This window comes from Cherax quadricarinatus, chromosome 57 (assembly GCF_038502225.1).
Source record: "Cherax quadricarinatus isolate ZL_2023a chromosome 57, ASM3850222v1, whole genome shotgun sequence".
Lineage (NCBI taxonomy): Eukaryota > Metazoa > Arthropoda > Malacostraca > Decapoda > Parastacidae > Cherax > Cherax quadricarinatus.
This window is the reverse complement of record NC_091348.1, coordinates 5,633,315-5,648,696: the sequence shown is the minus strand read 5'-3', so window position 1 is coordinate 5,648,696 and position 15,382 is coordinate 5,633,315. Positions and strand designations below refer to the sequence as shown.

Genomic DNA, 15,382 nt, shown 5'->3' with positions numbered 1-15,382 from the left:
CCTGGAGAGATGTGTCGGCTGGGGCAATGTAACAGGAAGCCTGCAGTGTAACAGGAGAGGAAGAAGGTTGGAGGGTAACTATGGAGGAAGATGAGGGGGAAACAAGATACTGCATGAGTGGGGGTGAACCTCTACCTTCGTGTGAGAGCCGGAAAGGGGGTGAGAACTAGGCTCCGAGGTTGGAGATATACATGTATTCTGTGCAGGTGATGGATGCAAGAAAATGTAGGTCTGCGAGGTCTCGTAGACTGAGAAGCAAGTGAGCGAGATGAAGTAGAAGTAGGAAGTGGTGCGGAGGTAGGAGTGTCAGAGGATAAAACTGCAAAAGAATTAGAAACTGGGGCGACCCCAGAAGACACTGACGCAGGGGGATTGGGAGGCAGGAGGACTGCCGAGGTTGGAGGTCTTCAGGCTACCCTGGCATATGGGACACAAGGGAGTTTGCCTTGAAGGTGGAGTTGAGAGACTGCCATAGTGTAAGTGAGGCCCTCACACTCCTTAAGATAACAGATCTCTTGTTCATTACGATAAACTTGGCAATGGCGTGAAAAGGAAGAATGAGGTTCCCTGCAATTGAGACGAGGAGGAAAAGACTGCAGTACGTATTGGAATGATCTGCTGCACCATAGACCGGGCATTCCACTGCAGACCTGCAGTGTTTAGCGGGGTGTCCAAAATACCAGCAATTACAGCTTGACGGACCTCTAGGCGATGTCCCGCAATATAGACAGAGGGCGTAAGTTCATGACAGTTGAAAGTTAAATGAGCTATGTTACTAGGAAAGCGCCTCAGCCCATGATCCAGCAAGATGTACGTATCTACCTTAAGAACAGGGAGGTTTTCAAGGGCTAATTGTTCTAAAATATCCTTGCCACAAGACAAAAAATCACTCTCTACAATGGTATGCGGTAAGACCACAGTACATACCATTGCAAGAATTAAGAGTAGCATGCTTATGAAGGGTGACTGGTATGTTATCTATAGAAGTGATGCTGGAGAGAGCATGAGCCTGTTTTGAGTTCTGTGCTGTTACGACATGCGCACCGCTTCGAAGAGCATGGAAGGATGTATTTTGGTCAACATGCTGTAAAAATGTTTTACCAATTCTGTGATCAGAAAGATAATCATTTCGAGACGTCGTTTGTAAAGAAAAGAATTTTGTCCTTTGCACACTCGTTAGTCTGGTACGCAAAGGTAGCGAGTGTCGTATAGGTTGTTTTTGAGTGGTCATCGATGAACTGTTGTCAGTAGGTTGTCGTGGACACATAGGAGTAGTTCCATGAGTGGTCTGACCAGAAGGAGGTGGGCGATCTGAAAACCACTGCACCATATTCGGGGAAGCCAGATGCATTGTGAAAGGCTTGCCAGAAGCAGTGGCGTGAACAGTAACGGGTGACACTGCAGCACCTACAGCAGGTGACGGAGCGTCACCAGCAGAAGGTACAGGGGTATGAGAAGAGTTGAGAGAATGGTCCAATAATGAAGCCATGTCAGAACATTGTGTGGGATCAAAATGGGGCCTGGGAGGAGGAAGGGTTTCACTGGGCAAAGACTCCATAATAGGTGTATCTTATGTGATATCTCCTTTCTTGTTATTTTAAGAAAGAAGGAAAGAAAAAAGAGGGACAGTGGAGGGACAGTTGCTAGGAGGCATGGAGGGGCCGAAAGCTCCTCCACTCACCGGAGAGGGCCTCGAGCCCACTGGCAGTGAAGATGCAGCGTGGAACCTGTACCATACCCTACCCTTCACACCAGTAAATCAGTGCTCTGGGATAGCAGCCTCACATCTACCGAGCTACCTCAGCGGACAAAAGAAAGGATGGTTGGAAACCTGCCACAAAGCATACCTCCTTAGGCTGCCACCTCCCAGAACCGACAGGCAGCTTCTAGAGATACACCCATCGTCCGAAGGGTGTATCCAGGAATGGAGCAGGGCATCCTCAGATAATTCAGATTCCACGGCAAACCACACCACCCCTGAGGGACCTCATGGAGGGGGACAAACCCCAGCATGCCACCCCCACCTAGAAACCGTAATTCCAGAGGGGAGGACCCCAGAGGCTACAAATGGGACGAGGAAAAAGGGGAGGTTTGGGAGAGGGGAGGAAAGGGGAAAAAAGGGAGGGATGGGATAGGGAAGGAAGGATTAGGGGTAATTAGGTTTGGACGGAGGAAGAAAACCAAGAGGTCCAGTTCCTCAGACTGATAGCCTCTTTACCTCGACAAGGAGCCCCTCTTAAAGAGGAAGAAAATAGAATAAAACCCAGAGGGGTGTGTGTATATATATAATTGAACAGCCTCTCCTCACTTAACGACAGAATTCCGTTTGTAAGGTCATGTCGGTAAACGAATTCGTCGCTAAGTGAGGGACATATGATAATGGTAGTGGGTTTGTGTCAACTATCTTTGATATTGTTTTAATGTCACCTTTGCACCATTTATAACATTTCTGGTATATTTTTAAATGTTTATACAGTATCTAGGTAGTAGGTTGGTAGACAGCAACCGCCCAAGGAGATACTACCATCCTGCCAAGCGAGTGTAAAACTGAAGCCTGTAATTGTTTTACACGATGGTAGGATTGCTGGTGTCTTTTTTTTTCTGTCTCATACACATGCAAGATTTCAGGTATGTCTTGCTACTTCAACTTACACTTAGGTCACACTACACATACATGTACAAGCATATATATACACACCCCTTTAGGTTTTCTTCTATTTTCTTTCTAGTTCTTGTTCTTGTTTATTTCCTCTTACCTCCATGGGGAAGTGGAACAGAATTCTTCCTCCATAAGCCATGTGTGTTGTAAGAGGCGACTAAAATGCCAGGAGCAAGGGGCTAGTAACCCCTTCTCCTGTATATATTACTAAATGTAAAAGGAGAAACTTTCGTTTTTCCTTTTGGGCAACCCCGCCTCGGTGGGATACGGCCGGTGTGTTGAAAGAAGTTTATACAGTAGTGTATTGTATATTGTAATAAACAGAATAGAGGAAATCAGCTCTAATATACATTATTTAGGCATGCATATTGATTAGAGAGCCCGTCGTAAGTCCAAGGCTTCAGTAAACAAGTACGTCGCTAAGTGAGGAGAGGCTGCACATGTATATGTCCTAGGTAGTATGTTGGTAGACAGCAACCGCCCTGCCAGGTGAGTGTAAAACAGAAGTCTGCAATTGTTTTACATGATGGTATGATTGCTGGTGTCTTTTTTTTTCCGTATCTTAAACATGCAAGATTCCAGGTACGTCTTGCTACTTCTATTTACACTTAAGTCACACTACATATGCATGTACAAGCATGTATATACACACCCCTCTGAGTTTTCTTCTGTTTACTTGCTAGTTCCTGTTCTTGTTTATTTCCTCTTATCTCCATGGGGAAGTGGAACAGAATTCTTCCTCCGTAAGCCATACATGTCGTAAGAAGCTACTAAAATGCCGGGAGCAAGGGGCTAGTAACCCATTCTCCTGTATGCATTACTAATTTTAAAGAGAAACTTTTGTTTTTCTTTTTAGGTCACCCTGCCTTCAAGGGATATGGCCAATTTGTTGAAAAAAAGAAAAATGTATGTGTAGTGTGACCTAAGTGTAAGTAGAAGTAGCAAGATGTTCCTGAAACCTTACATGGTTATGAGACAGAAAAAAGACACCAGCAATCCTACCATCTTGTAAAACAATTAAAAGTTTCCACTTCACACTCACTTGGCAGGATGGTAGTATCTCCCTGGGCAGTTGCTATCTACCAACCTAATACCAATTCTTTTCTTTTTTGCATATAGTTATTTATACAGGAGAAGGGGTTAAATTTTATTTAATTATAATGAATTTTTTTTTTCAGAACCCTTGGTATGTTTGGGAAAGCTGAGCTGGGTGGACCTCCTATTCCAAAATATATTTCTTTTGTTTTCTTAGTTATTCTTTGGCTAATATACGTTGTGTGTGTTTCATTCCAAGCTTATGAATACTTCTAAGTGAAAGAATTTAAGGTTTGTTATAAAAATAACTTATAGTTAGCAATAGCCTCCTTTAAATATTCCGATCTTTTTATAATAATAAACGTAGTAATATTAAATTCTGGGATAAATCTCGTGAGTAGTCATTAGAAGATAATAAATTGGAAATTTTGACTTTACATTGAAGAGATTTTGCATTATTATTTGTGATGTCTATAACCAAAATAAACTCTGTGCATATGAAATATATTTATTGCTGATTTTTTAAAGTTTTGGTGATTAAATTGAAGTATGTTTGTATATTTATTTCTTGTATATAAAATGAAATGTAGCCAAACATGAGAACAGCCTTTCGCTGTTGACTGAAAGATAAGGTGCATTATGTGGTAAACACAAGAGGTAAAGCAAGACCTGCAATATTTTCTGGCAAAGAGTATAGACTGCTATTACTTACATAGGAGCATAGTAATATATATTGTAGATCTGAAATAGACGAGAGAGGGATGAATACCTTTGGCATTGCAACAAGGTCATAAAGACTGAACTCGACACGCTGATTAGTCCTTAAAAGTTAAATCAGTGAATGATTGTTTTTGTTTCAGTCTTATAGAATTTGAGTACATACACAATGAAGGTAATTAAAAACTTAAAATATTTGGAAGAAGCCAGCCTCAGATACAATTTAGCACAAGACTGCCTGTAATATAAGCATCTTTGCCAAACATGAAGGTGAGAGCAAAGCTTCCCTTTGCAGTGGCATGACCAGCAGGTGCTGTATAGACAAGGGAGGTTCATGCAGTGTACAAAGTAAGGGTGAGTCTCACAGTTCATTAGGTGTCCATGAGTTAGTTGGTTATGACTGATGCACAGAGGAAGAGCAGTCCCCTACCATTGTAGCATATGTGGAACCTCTAGAGGCAGACCCCAGCTGTGATCTTGTAAGGGCAGATTATCAAGCCTACTTACTGGATCTTATAAGAAAACATAACCAAGTATTGATATTATTTTTATACTGATAATCTATTTAAAGGTAGTTCTTATATTTTCTCACTTGTAAATGTTTGCTGAGGCAATCTTCATTAAGTATTTTCACTGCAAGTAAATAGGAGCTGTTTTGCTGTTAGGTGTAATTTTTTGTCAAGTGTTTCTGGTGTTCCCTAATATGTCTATATTACTTCAAAGTACTATTTCATTATAATATCTGCCTTGTCAAATTTCATGAACATGAGCCCAGTGATTTCAGAATTGGACTTTTAATAGATATTATTATTTTCACAAATCACAGAACAAGTGGAGCTTGATCCCACGGCAATTGAGTCCTAAAACTTGCAGGCCACTACAATATCCACTTTACCATACCGGCCTAATAAGATTCATCCATCTAGGTATACTTCTGTACCTAGCTGGATGAATTTTATGAGGCTGGTATCGTCCAGTGGATAATACACTGCCCTATGAATTTTAGGACTTGATTGTCATAGGTTTGAACTTCCACTGTACTATGACTTATTACATTCAAAATTAAGTGCTAAATCTACAGGGGTATCTCTGATTTGTTTAAGATTTCATGAGTCATATTATTTTCATTGCATTTAGTTTGTTTTCTCATTTTTTGCTTAACAGTGCTGTAAGTGTTTTGTAGCTGTGGGGTGACAAATACTGTAACTTGTATCACATGATCTACAGGTTTAAAAATGATTTATTTAATAGTGCAGATGTTACCACAAGACTAGGAAGTTATTCGGTGGAATATCATTGCTTTAAAATTGTCTACTTTCTCTTTGTGACTAAATATGTAATATTTGAACTAATGCACTGTTTTAAAATGCTTTACTTATATATTAATTAACTGCTGTTTTTTCACTATTATATATATATTTCATTTTTGCTTTAATCAAGCTAACTTTATTGGTACCTGAGTCACAATACATCTCACAAGTATTCTAGCTAGGAGTTAAAACTGTTAGGCTTGACATACCTGCAACAATTGGAATTGTGAAACTCAACATAGTGAATAATTTCTTACTTTAATGCTTACTGAAATGTATTGATATTACATATTCTGCTGTTTAAAATTTAATTACTGTAATTAAAAATGAGAAAAATTTCTGTATCTAATATACTTTTAAATATTTATACTAGTCTTTTCACTATTTTCTTCCTAATTAAAGTCACTGTTTCCTTCAGGAATTATTTCAAATACTACTACAGTTATATAATTTAGATTAGAATATTTGTTAGGACTGTGCAAGGTCATGATGTAGCAGCAACAGATTCCTTGTCTTACAGTAAGAATTGAAAGCTATCTTAAATCCTTTTCAAATATTATAAATGCTATTTAGTATGTGGAAGACTTCAAACATTAGCCTGGAATAATCTTCACAACTGTATTGAATTTGTATGTTAATGTTGATTCTCTGTCCTTGTGAACTATTTTTGTTATTCAAACCATGATTATGCAAGTGTATATTAGTAAAATGTGTGTATTTTGTTGAAAAAAAGTTACATAAATCAGTGTTATAACTCACCAAACAGAGGGTTCAAACCCATGGCAAGCCAGTCTTCAAACTATGAGGGAAGTGCATGATTTACTGTACCATGCCAGCCTAATAAAATTTGCCCAATTAGGAGTATTACTATACACCATAGGCAGTGCTGCATGACCCTAGTGGTTTAGTGCTTAGTTTTCATTATAATAATAATATACACCATAGGAAAGTTAACATGGGCTGTGACCACAGATACAAGTTTTTAAAGGCAAATCTCACACCAGCTATGCTAACCTTCCTACAGTGCATAGAAATACACCTAACTGAGCAAATCTTATTAGTGAACAGTGCACTAGCCTACTAGTTTTAAGAATAGCTTGCTTTGAGTTCAAACCCTCTGTTTGGAGAGTTATTTAACCCGTAAATGGTCCAAACGTATATATACATTTTTTCAACATTTGATAGTATGTAAAAAAAGTAGCTCTTCTTTTTTGTTTTTTACATTTGAAAACATGTAAAAAACTTTGATTTTTTTTTTTTTTTTTTTTTTTAAATATTTAAAAAAACGTAGATCTACTTTTGGAGCACTACGCATGTGAATGTAGATCTGCTTGGACCGTTTACGGGTTAAAATACTGTCATTCAATATTATACAATAGTATTTAATTTTTTATTTTAAATATATCACAAGAAAAGTAAAACTGACTTCACAGAATATATAAATATGTTTAGATTAAACAAATTAGGATTGTATTTCCTTACTGATGTAATTGTACTATTTTGAAGATAATGTTAAATTTGGCATAATAGCTAAAATTTTGCATTTAGCAAAATTCTAAATTAACTTGCCATTCATAATCCTGCTTGTGAGTCACCTAAGTTTGATGTGGATGAAGACTCACGGGACCTTCTACAAACTCTTGAAACTTTGTCAATTAGGAAATTATTTATTAAGAAATGCATGTACTGTGTAGTCAGGAATTACAGAAAGTTGATGTTATGTATTGCATGGTTTACTATTTTTCAGCCTTTAAATTTTGTGTACTCTATTTAAGAGTTAATATTCCAATATACAGTACAGTATGAATATGATAGTGGTATACAGTACCAACAAGTTGACAAGACACAAGTGCAACAGTTAGGTATCTTTATTCCAAAATGTTTTGCAGTAGGCCTCTTCACTTGAGTACAGTGGCGACAGTAGAAGCAGTAGAAATGTAAAGGGTGATGGACTGATTACATCATGTTTACATCTCTACTGCTTCTGCTACCTCCTCTGTACTTGACTGAAGAAGCCTACTGTGCAGCCAGAACATTTTGGAATAAAGGTAACTAACTGTTGCACATGTGTTTTACTTATCATACAGTACAGTATGTCTGTGTATTTTTTATATTTGTGTGAAGTACAGATAAAAGTGGAAATTAATCTAAGAGACTTCTAGAAAAAATTAATTAAAAAAATTAGTTAACAAAAACTGTGTCACTGGGGGGCAAGGGAGGGGGGTAGAAGACTTGGTATGCTACATAGAATTGGTTTAGGTACCAGTTTCTCAAAAAATACCAATTTTGGGCAGTCTTTGAAAGTTTCTCAAATGGTGGCTTCTCAGATATTCCCATTTGGCAGAGTTGAGCATATTAATAGAGAGGCTGAGATTAAAATTTGACCTTTTAGAATTAGACCAGACTTCTATTGACCACAGTATGACAGAAATTGGTGAATTATAATTAATAGTCTAGATGCTTATTGACTATGGTATGGAAGGAACTTGTGTGTTAGAACTAACAGGCTAGACATATGACTTCAGTATGACTTGGCAACTTTCTCAACATGTGACACTAAGTAGGGTACTGTGAACAATATTACCATATCTCTAAACACTTAAGCAGGACTGTGGGAGGAATTTTGGCTGCTTAATACAAAACTGTATTAAGACTGGTGAAAGTATTTCACATTACATTACAGTAGGTCCCAAACTTATGATGATTTGATTTTATGACACTAGCACTTTTGAGCTGATGATTGACTTTCAAACATGGACTCACTGATTATGAGGTTAAAGTTGCAAGAGAATCGAAGACTAACCCAAAAGGATTCTTTCAGGTATACAGAAGTAAGATCAGGGACAAGATAGGCCCACTCAAAAGTTCCTCGGGTCAGCTCACTGACAGTGATAAGGAAATGTGTAGAATTTTTAACACATACTTCCTCTCAGTTTTTACACAGGAGGATACCAGCGATATACCAGTAATGATAAATTATGTAGAACAGGACGATAATAAACTGTGCACGATTAGGGTCACAAGTGACATGGTCCTTAGGCAAATAGATAAATTAAAACCTAACAAATCCCCAGGCCCTGATGAACTGTATGCAAGGGTTCTAAAGGAATGTAAAGAGGAGCTTAGCACACCTTTGGCTAATCTTTTCAACATATCACTACAAACTGGCATGGTGCCAGATAAGTGGAAAATGGCAAATGTGATACCTATTTTCAAAACAGGTGACAGGTCCTTAGCTTCGAACTATAGACCAATAAGCCTAACCTCCATAGTGGGAAAATTTATGGAATCAATAATTGCCGAGGCAGTTCGTAGCCACCTTGAAAAGCATAAATTAATCAACGAATCTCAGCATGGTTTTACAAAGGGGCGTTCCTGCCTTACGAATTTATTAACTTTTTTCACTAAGGTATTTGAGGAGGTAGATCATGGTAATGAATATGATATTGTGTATATGGACTTCAGTAAGGCTTTTGACAGGGTCCCACATCAGAGACTATTGAGGAAAATTAAAGCACATGGAATAGGAGGAGAAATTTTTTCCTGGATAGAGGCATGGTTGACAAATAGGCAGCAGAGAGTTTGCATAAATGGGGAGAAATCAGAGTGGGGAAGCGTCACGAGCGGTGTTCCACAGGGGTCAGTGTTGGGCCCCCTGCTGTTCACAATCTACATAAACGACATAGATGAGGGCATAAAGAGCGACATCGGCAAGTTTGCCGATGACACCAAAATAGGCCGTCGAATTCATTCTGACGAGGACATTCGAGCACTCCAGGAAGATTTGAATAGACTGATGCAGTGGTCGGAGAAGTGGCAGATGCAGTTTAATATAGACAAATGCAAAGTTCTAAATGTTGGACAGGACAATAACCATGCCACATATAAACTAAATAATGTAGATCTTAATATTACGGATTGCGAAAAAGATTTAGGAGTTCTGGTTAGCAGTAATCTGAAACCAAGACAACAGTGCATAAGTGTTCGCAATAAAGCTAATAGAATCCTTGGCTTCATATCAAGAAGCATAAATAATAGGAGTCCTCAGGTTGTTCTTCAACTCTATACATCATTGGTTAGGCCTCATTTAGATTATGCTGCACAGTTTTGGTCACCGTATTACAGAATGGATATAAATTCTCTGGAAAATGTACAAAGGAGGATGACAAAGTTGATCCCATGTATCAGAAACCTTCCCTATGAGGATAGACTAAGGGCCCTGAATCTGCACTCTCTAGAAAGACGTAGAATTAGGGGGGATATGATTGAGGTGTATAAATGGAAGACAGGAATAAATAAAGGGGATGTAAATAGTGTGCTGAAAATATCTAGCCTAGACAGGACTCGCAGCAATGGTTTTAAGTTGGAAAAATTCAGATTCAGGAAGGATATAGGAAAGTACTGGTTTGGTAATAGAGTTGTGGATGAGTGGAACAAACTCCCGAGTACAGTTATAGAGGCCAGAACGTTGTGTAGCTTTAAAAATAGGTTGGATAAATACATGAGTGGATGTGGGTGGGTGTGAGTTGGACCTGATAGCTTGTGCTACCAGGTCGGTTGCCGTGTTCCTCCCTTAAGTCAATGTGACCTGACCTGACTAGGTTGGGTGCATTGGCTTAAGCCGGTAGGAGACTTGGACCTGCCTCGCATGGGCCAGTAGGCCTTCTGCAGTGTTCCTTCGTTCTTATGTTCTTATATGTGAGCAAGACATCAACATTCTAGGTAACTACTGTACAGTATTAAGTAATATGTTCACACTAGTTAAGCAATGTTTATTACCATTCTTATGGGAAAAGGAATAATACTGAAAGTAAAATATTAGGTAAAAATTTTTAGTAAAAAATAATTAAATTAGATAAAGAATATTATGACTGAAATACATCTTCTATTATAACATGGGTGGAAAAATCTCCATGGGAAAAGTGGGTTCCAAGCTCTGAACAATCGTCTTAAAATTTTCAGGAACAAATTAATATTTTAAGTCTGGGTCCTGTTGTACTCATAATGCCTTATGAAATAAAAAAAACTTAGTTTTATATTTTTAGTACTGTCGAAAGTTTTAAAGTTTCTGTATCTTGCATTTTATTGCTATATTTTTACATAGTATTGATAGATATTTTCTTTTACTTTAATATGTTCTGCTACTTCTGATAAGGAGCAAGTTTCTTTCTCTCTACCTATATCTTTCTACATATCTTTGATATAAACCTACATGAATTAATATTTAAGGATTGTTTTAAACAGTTCAGCTCAGTTTATCATAAAAAGATATGCCTGAATTACTGTACTACATTGTGTACAGTTCTCTGTGATGAATGTTTTAATTTATACGTATTTACTGTTTTCTTTGATCATATTCTGTTAATCTTACTTAGGAATGGGATACAAATTATTTACATAAAAATTACAAATCTCTCTGTTTTAATCATGGAGAAATTTTTTTTTATATGCAGGGGTGGGATTACCAATTTAACACCACTTTAAAAACTTGTCGGACAAAGCATTTTAGACAATAGGGAAGAAAAATTACTATCAGGCTTATCATGTTTTCTTATACCTATTAGCAGTGGGTGTCAACCAGAATAGTAGCATATTTTTTAATACTTATGGATTGATTTAATCCATCTTATAGGCAAATAACTTTAGAAGTTTCACTAGATTAAAAAAATGCAAAGATGGGTACATGTGTAGTCAGTTTAGAGGCACTGTCAAGAAATTTTAATGAAAATAAGAAAAAATTTTGGAGTGAGTTAAACAAGTTAAGAAAGCCTAGGGAAAGTATGGATTTGTCCAGTTAAAAACAGAGTAGGGGAGTTAGTAGATGGGGAGAGGGAGGTATTAGGTAGATGGCGAGCATCTTTTAGGAGTGAAGAAGAGCAGAATGTAAGTGTGGTGGAGGTACGTGAGGCATTACGTAGAATGAAAGGGGGTAAAGCAGCTGGAACTGATGGGATCATGACAGAAATGTTAAAAGCAGGGGGGGATATAGTGTTGGAGTGGTTGGTACTTTTGTTTAATAAATGTATGAAAGAGGGGAAGGTACCTAGGGATTGGCGGAGAGCATGTATAGTCCCTTTATATAAAGGGAAAGGGGACAAAAGAGATTGTAAAAATTATAGAGGAATAAGTTTACTGAGTATACCAGGAAAAGTATACGGTAGGGTTATAATTGAAAGAATTAGAGGTAAGACAGAATGTAGGATTGCGGATGAGCAAGGAGGCTTCAGAGTGGGTAGGGGATGTGTAGATCAAGTGTTTACATTGAAGCATATATGTGAACAGTATTTAGATAAAGGTAGGGAAGTTTTTATTGCATTTATGGATTTAGAAAAGGCATATGATAGAGTGGATAGAGGAGCAATGTGGCAGATGTTGCAAGTATATGGAATAGGTGGTAAGTTACTAAATGCTGTAAAGAGCTTTTATGAGGATAGTGAGGCTCAGGTTAGGGTGTGTAGAAGAGAGGGAGAATACTTCCCGGTAAAAGTAGGTCTTAGACAGGGATGTGTAATGTCACCATGGTTGTTTAATATATTTATAGATGGGGTTGTAAAAGAAGTAAATGCTAGGGTGTTCGGGAGAGGGGTGGGATTAAATTATGGGGAATCAAATTCAAAATGGGAATTGACACAGTTACTTTTTGCTGATGATACTGTGCTTATGGGAGATTCTAAAGAAAAATTGCAAAGGTTAGTGGATGAGTTTGAGAATGTGTGTAAAGGTAGAAAGTTGAAAGTGAACATAGAAAAGAGTAAGGTGATGAGGGTATCAAATGATTTAGATAAAGAAAAATTGGATATCAAATTGGGGAGGAGGAGTATGGAAGAAGTGAATGTTTTCAGATACTTGGGAGTTGACGTGTCGGCGGATGGATTTATGAAGGATGAGGTTAATCATAGAATTGATGAGGGAAAAAAGGTGAGTGGTGCGTTGAGGTATATGTGGAGTCAAAAAACGTTATCTATGGAGGCAAAGAAGGGAATGTATGAAAGTATAGTAGTACCAACACTCTTATATGGATGTGAAGCTTGGGTGGTAAATGCAGCAGCGAGGAGACGGTTGGAGGCAGTGGAGATGTCCTGTCTAAGGGCAATGTGTGGTGTAAATATTATGCAGAAAATTCGGAGTGTGGAAATTAGGAGAAGGTGTGGAGTTAATAAAAGCATTAGTCAGAGGGCAGAAGAGGGGTTGTTGAGGTGGTTTGGTCATTTAGAGAGAATGGATCAAAGTAGAATGACATGGAAAGCATATAAATCTATAGGGGAAGGAAGGAGGGGTAGGGGTCGTCCTCGAAAGGGTTGGAAAGAGGGGGTAAAGGAGGTTTTGTGGGCAAGGGGCTTGGACTTCCAGCAAGCGTGCATGAGCGTGTTAGATAGGAGTGAATGGAGACGAATGATACTTGGGACCTGACGATCTGTTGGAGTGTGAGCAGGGTAATATTTAGTGAAGGGATTCAGGGAAACCGGTTATTTTCATATAGTCGGACTTGAGTCCTGGAAATGGGAAGTACAATGCCTGCACTTTAAAGGAGGGGTTTGGGATATTGGCAGTTTGGAGGGATATGTTGTGTATCTTTATACGTATATGCTTCTAAACTGTTGTATTCTGAGCACCTCTGCAAAAGCAGTGATAATGTGTGAGTGTGGTGAAAGTGTTGAATGATGATGAAAGTATTTTCTTTTTGGGGATTTTCTTTCTTTTTTGGGTCACCCTGCCTCGGTGGGAGACGGCCGACTTGTTGAAAAAAAAAAAATATATATATATATATATATATAAATATATATATATATATATATATATATATATATTAAGTATATAATAATGTGAAATAAACATATAACTTTTGAGTTTTTTTTTTTTTTTTTTAACAAGTCGGTCGTCTCCCACCGAGGCAGGGTGACCCAAAAAGGAAGAAAATCCCCAAAAAGAAAATACTTTCACCATCATTCAACACTTTCACCTCACTCATACATAATCACTGTCTTTGCAGAGGCGCTCAGATACAACAGTTCAGAAAGTCCCTCCAAACTGCTAGTACTCAAAACCCCTCCTAAGTGCAGGCATTGTCTTCCCATTTCCAGAACTCAAGTCCGGCTAACCGGTTTCCTTGAATCCCTTCACTAAATATTACCCTGCTCACACTCCAACAGCTCGTCAGGTCCCAAAAACCATTCGTCTCCATTCACTCCAATTTAACACGTTCACACACGCTTGCTGGAAGTCCAAGCCCCTCGCCCACTAAACCTCCTTTACCCCCTCCCTCCAACCTTCTCGAGGACGACCCTTACCCCACCTTCCTTTCCCTACAGATTTATACACTATCCAAGTCATTCTACTTTGATCCATTCTCTCTAAATGACCAAACCACCTCAACAAACCCTCTTCAGCCCTCTGACTAATACTTTTATTAACTCCACACCTCCTCCTAATTTCCACACTCCGAATTCTCTGCATAATATTTACACAACAGGTTGCCCTTAGACAGGACATCTCCACTGCCTCCAGCCATCTCCTCGCTGCAGCATATGCAACCCAAGCTTCACACCCATATAAGTGTTTGGTACCACTGTATTTTCGTACATTCCCTTCTTTGTCTCCATGGATAACGTTTTTTGTCGCCACAGATACCTCAACGCACCACTCTCATTTTTTCCTTCATCATTTCAGTGGTTACCCTCATCCTTCATAAACCCATCCGCTGACTAGTCAGCTCCCAAATATCTGGAAACATTCACTTCTTCCATACTGTCTGTCTCCAGTGTGATATCCAATTTTTCTTTATCTAAATCATTTGATACCCTCATCACCTAACTCTTCTCTATGTTCACTTCAACTTTCTACCTTTACACACTCTCCCAAACTCGTCCACTAACCTTTGCAACTTTTCTTTAGAATCTCGCTTAAGCACAGTATCATCAGGAAAAAGTAACTGTGTCAACTCCCATTTTGTATTTGATTTCCCATAATTTAATCCCAGCCCACTCCCCAACACCCTAGCATTTACTTCTTTTACAACCCCATCTATAAATACATTAAACAACCTCTTCGCACCCCATGCTGGCAATTTAATCGGGCAAATTGGAACCTTTACTCACACCTAACTGTTTTTAAAGAGGTTCCTTCTTCGTCCTCCATCGATGAGCTTTTACACCTCTTCTCGTCCTCCGTTTTCACCGCAGCTTCTCATTCTATACCCCAAACTTCGGGCAGGCATTCTCAGAAATGCGTGCCTTGGTGGTCTCCTGCTTGTGCTCGTGCAGTACGTTTGAAACGCGCTGCATGGGGCAGGTACCGGTACAATAGAACCACAGAGAGACTCCTTGATTTTAAACAGAAGCGTGCGATCGCTCGCCGTGTCATCCGTGACGCTAAACGCACTTGCTGGCGAGATTATGTCTCCACCATCACCTCTGCTTCCTCTATGAGTGCAGTCTGGAAAAAAGTACGAAAACTGAGTGGTAAATATTCTCCTGACCCGGCTCCTGTTCTGCGGGTTGCCGGTGTTGATATAGCAAACCCACTAGATGTTGCCAATGAAATTGGCAATCATCTGGTCCGTATTTCTCAGGGACTCCATCTATGCCCCTCATTTCTTTCCTCAAAGTCTGCCAGAGAGTTAGCACCCTTGGACTTTTCTTCTCTCAGAGAAGAACAGTATAAT

General features: G+C 38.7%; 1 protein-coding gene across 10 annotated transcripts in view; it reads left to right on the top strand.

The window, feature by feature from the left end:
• The window catches only part of LOC128693470 (sodium/calcium exchanger Calx), a 386,089-nt gene extending 380,001 nt beyond the window's left edge, over positions 1-6,088 (top strand). For all 10 annotated transcript variants that reach the window (XM_070097314.1, XM_070097312.1, XM_070097307.1 and 7 more), the window contains one exon: positions 3,838-6,088. In XM_070097314.1, coding sequence (XP_069953415.1) covers positions 3,838-3,970 — 133 coding nt within the window. In that variant the 3' untranslated portion in view covers positions 3,971-6,088. The remainder of the gene's footprint in view (positions 1-3,837) is intronic.
• The last annotated feature ends 9,294 nt before the right edge of the window (positions 6,089-15,382 follow it).